Source organism: Ambystoma mexicanum, chromosome 6p (genome assembly GCF_040938575.1).
Source record: "Ambystoma mexicanum isolate Mex_15411 chromosome 6p, UKY_AmexF1_1, whole genome shotgun sequence".
Classification (NCBI taxonomy): Eukaryota; Metazoa; Chordata; class Amphibia; order Caudata; family Ambystomatidae; genus Ambystoma; species Ambystoma mexicanum.
In genome coordinates this window covers 81,183,674-81,187,730 of record NC_090935.1, presented here as the reverse complement: position 1 = coordinate 81,187,730, position 4,057 = coordinate 81,183,674, and the positions used below count along the sequence as shown (strand labels likewise).

General features: G+C 43.3%; 1 protein-coding gene across 1 annotated transcript; it reads right to left on the bottom strand.

Annotated features, from left to right (window-relative positions):
* Nucleotides 1-2,498: 2,498 nt before the first annotated feature.
* On the bottom strand, nucleotides 2,499-3,296 carry LOC138510681 (vomeronasal type-2 receptor 26-like). The gene has a single exon (XM_069626459.1). The coding sequence runs from the start codon at nucleotides 3,294-3,296 to the stop codon at nucleotides 2,499-2,501; it is 798 nt and encodes a 265-aa protein (XP_069482560.1).
* Nucleotides 3,297-4,057: the final 761 nt, after the last annotated feature.

The window sequence follows — 4,057 nt, the reverse complement described above, 5'->3', positions numbered from 1 at the left end:
TGCGGCACAGGTGGTGGGGTACCTACACTCCCGCTTTTAGAATAGAATTTAGTTATTAATGATATCTTAGTCTAATTTTGATTTGTATTCGATAGAATGGTCTTGGAAATTAATGTCCTGCGATGTCGCAATGGATAGCCACACACTGGTGCCCCACCAGCAATTGGTGCTATCTCTTTGTGTTTGGCTTTAGGTGTACCTATTTCTATCTCATTCACACTCTCACCCTCTCCAATACTCATAGTATTCTCACTTGTGGTTTTCTTCCCAATCACCATATTCGCCATATTCACATATATAGTTATGTTATGTGCTGCCATTGTGCTGGTAAAGGGCTCCAGTAAAACCGTCTACTACCATAAGCCAGATATACACAGGAAGGTGGAACAGGAAGCGTGGGGCAGGGGAGGGGAGCTAGGGCGGGGGATGAGGAGAAAGGAGAGGAGGGAGTACACTGGACAGGGAAGCAGTGATCACACTGTTCAAAGTGTGAAGATAACACATTTATGTCGGGAACGGGAGGAATATAGTTCAGTGAATTTCACCAGTGCTTTGTTTTCTTTTTTAACAGCAAATCGCAAGTTATCATCTCAACACACATTACATATACGGGAACACATAAATAGTGAGATGGTAGTAAAATAGATTACCTGACAGAGTAATGACTACTGACTGCCATACACTGCTTGGGACAGAACACTGTTTCCCTCAGAGCAGAATATTGCTGCATTCAATGCAGGGTAGGAGGATATATGTGTGCTTACAGGCACAGGCACAAGCACTGCTCGACTGCTCGATCAACGAATGCAAACAGTACACTTCCGAGTGCATTTCCCGATGGGCCAAGTCAGGAGCAAATATAGAACTTCCTTAAAAGTGGGACGGGCATCTTACTATCTAAAATCACAATAAGAAAAAGACACTATATTAGGGTCTGTTGTAGTAATATACTACTAGGTGATAGTCTAATATTACAATAGCGCAAGTCCAGAGTTGGGGAGAATAATGTCCACCTTGGCGCAACTTTGTTTTCCGAAAGCTCACACAGCTCCAGGCTGGAGGTCAGCAAACAGTACACTTCCAAGTGCACTTCCCGATGCGTGCAGCCCGGAAACAATATAGGACTTCCTTAAAAGTGGGAGGGGCCTATTACAATCTTAGCTCATCTTCATTTTCCAACAGCTCACACAGCTCCAGGGTGCAGGTCAGCAAACAGTACACTTCCGAGTGCACTTCCTGATGTGCACGCGCTGAATCGTGCAGCCAGGAGCAGATATAGGACTTCCTTAAAAGTGGGACGGGCTTCTTACAATCTTGGCTCAACTTTGATTTCCAACAGCTCACACAAGTCCAGGGTGCAGGTTTATAAAATTCAATACATACATACATGGATACATCAATCTTCACATCTCCTTCACAAACCACATAGCTGTGGTCACCAATGCACCCAACCTTCAGCTCCACTTCCTGTGCAAGATACACCACATCTTTGTCCCACAAAACTTCCTCAATGCAGGTAATACACTTACCCTCCCCAAACTGGAATATAAAAAAGTCCTCCTGACTGGACTCCCCAGCCTTCTCTAAACTGTACAGAACACAGCATCAAGACTCATTATTTATATCTGCCAAAATATGTATCACACTAACTCACTTTCAGCAAGTTCCACCAGTTCACAAACCCACAAAGAATTACCTTTAAAGGTCTCTGCAACATCTAAGAAGCGTTCCACCATAAGAACCGTTAGAACCGTTGTAACAAATTCAAGTTCACCAGCCACACAAACGCTAGTCAAGCCAAGACAAATGTTGTCATACACATACCACACTGCAAGGTGATTTGCACAGAGAAACAGGCCTTCACCCATGACGCACCGGGGTGTGGAATGCCCTAAATAACCTACATTTGCTCCACCTCTTCCATTTGTACATTTTGCAAAATCCTCAAACCTACTGCTTCCCCCACCTAATCCAGCCAAATCCCCCCAGTTACTATCATTTTGTCTACCCTGATCTTCCTATCCTGCAATACAAATGTGAGACTTCCCTTTACCTCCATCCATCAAAGTTTGTAAAGTGCTCTAAGTTGCTCTGGTCAGGGCCAGCACTGTATACAAGTTTAAATAAATGAATAGCAGATGTTTTTTTGGTAGTGCAAGTTTGCTTTCTAGAAAAACATTCATATTTGATAGTAACTTGCTCAACTTTTCAAACCCCCAAAATTCATCTCATTAAATGGTGGTCGAGCAGGATTGCATTGTATACATCTCAATAGTGGTTAAAGTACTTGTTCCTTGCAAAAGTTTGCTGAACCTCAATGTTCTTTCCACTTTTCTACTCAAGGGTAATCCCTCTTTTCAAACTGGTCCACTCTAATCCAATTCCCTGACTACAAATCACCAATTAATTGAAGCTAGAGACCCTCTCAATTTTAGACAGACACATTTTATCTCTAGGCACTACACACATATCATACAACACAATATAATTGTAGGTCACTATGAGTTATTCTTCGAATTTCCATATTCTTTGGTGTTTATGTCTGGTCTGAGCAGAATGATGTAACATTTGGGGATGAAGATACAGCCCAGCAGCCCAGCACTGGAAGCCTGCATGGCAAAGATCTCCACGGCCACCATGTACCTACCCTTAGTGCTGAGATAGGCTGGGACGAAAGATACCCAGACACTGCAGAACATCAGCATGCTGAATGTGATGAGCTTGGCCTCATTGAATCTGTCAGGGAGGTTCCTGGCAAGGAAAGCTGCTATGAAACTGGCAAAGGCCAGCAGTCCCATGTAACCAATCACAGCATAGAAGGCAGTGCTAGAGCCCTCGACACACTGCAGGACCATCTTCCCAGTTTCAGACTGCATGTCAGTGTGAGGGTGAGGTGGTGAGGTCAACAGCCAACAGAGACAAATGAGTACTTCCCCCAGAGTGCACAAGAGGACCATAAAACCTGACACCCGGGACCCCAGCCATCTGCTCAATCTGCTCCCAGGCCTGGTGGCATTAAAGGCAATGACAACTGTGATTGTCTTTGATAATACACAAGACACAGCAACCGTGAAGATAATTCCAAATGCAGTTTGTTGGATCAAACATGTCAATTTTGCAGGACGTCCAATGAATAAGAGGGAACAGAGAAATGTCAACACCAGGGAGAGAAGCAATGTGTAGCTGAGATCCCTGTTATTAGCCTTCACTATCGGTGTGTCCCGGTATCGGAGAAATATTCCCAACACTCCAGCTGTTATTATAGACAAGACAACAGCTGCAAAGGCCAAGCCCATGCCCAGGCTATCATAGTAGGAGAGGTAAACAATGACCTTATTAATGCAGCCGTCCTTCCAAATGTTGGATGATTGATCCTCAGGGCATTTCAGGCAGTTTATCGTATCTGCAAAAAACAAATAAAGATATTTTTACCGCATGCAGTGTTTATTTTAATCTGAAATCGCTGGCTCTGTTGGCATTACAATTCAGGTCCACAAGGGATCTACCAAGATAGCTCAGTGAGTTACATATTCACTGAAAAGAACTTTGTATAAGCTGAAGAGAACAGTTAGTAGTTACTCCTATTAAAGCAAGGTAGCATAAAAACACACTATTATTACTACTTGTATGGTGTATGCCCAACATGGGAGTAAGGAGGCATTACAGGTACAAAGGTAGCAGCACATTTAATAAGTAATTAGGTCCCCCTCACAAAATGAGTGCATGTATACTTCAGTGTTACAGACTTATCATTTGTCATGAAAATGTATGTGTCTATTTTCTTGCTGGTGTTTTTGGAGGCACCAGTTACACCTTTACAGTTGCTTCGAAGAGCCAGGTTTTAGAGGAATGGAAGTGGGGGGAAGAATAGCTGAAATAAAGATTATAAAGGGAAAGAGAGAACACAGCTAATCAAAACGTGGCTTCCAATTCCTGCAGGTGGTGGTGGACTGACAGAGGGAGGAGCAACATAATCATCCATTACTGTACCTCTGCAATTGCAGGCTTGGTCAAACGTGACAAAGATGCTACAACCTCTACTCTGGGAACATTTTGT

Bases quoted from the DNA above. Each gene is read 5' to 3' on its own strand.
- LOC138510681 (XM_069626459.1), bottom strand. From the start codon at position 3,296: ATGGGCTTGGCCTTTGCAGCTGTTGTCTTGTCTATAATAACAGCTGGA.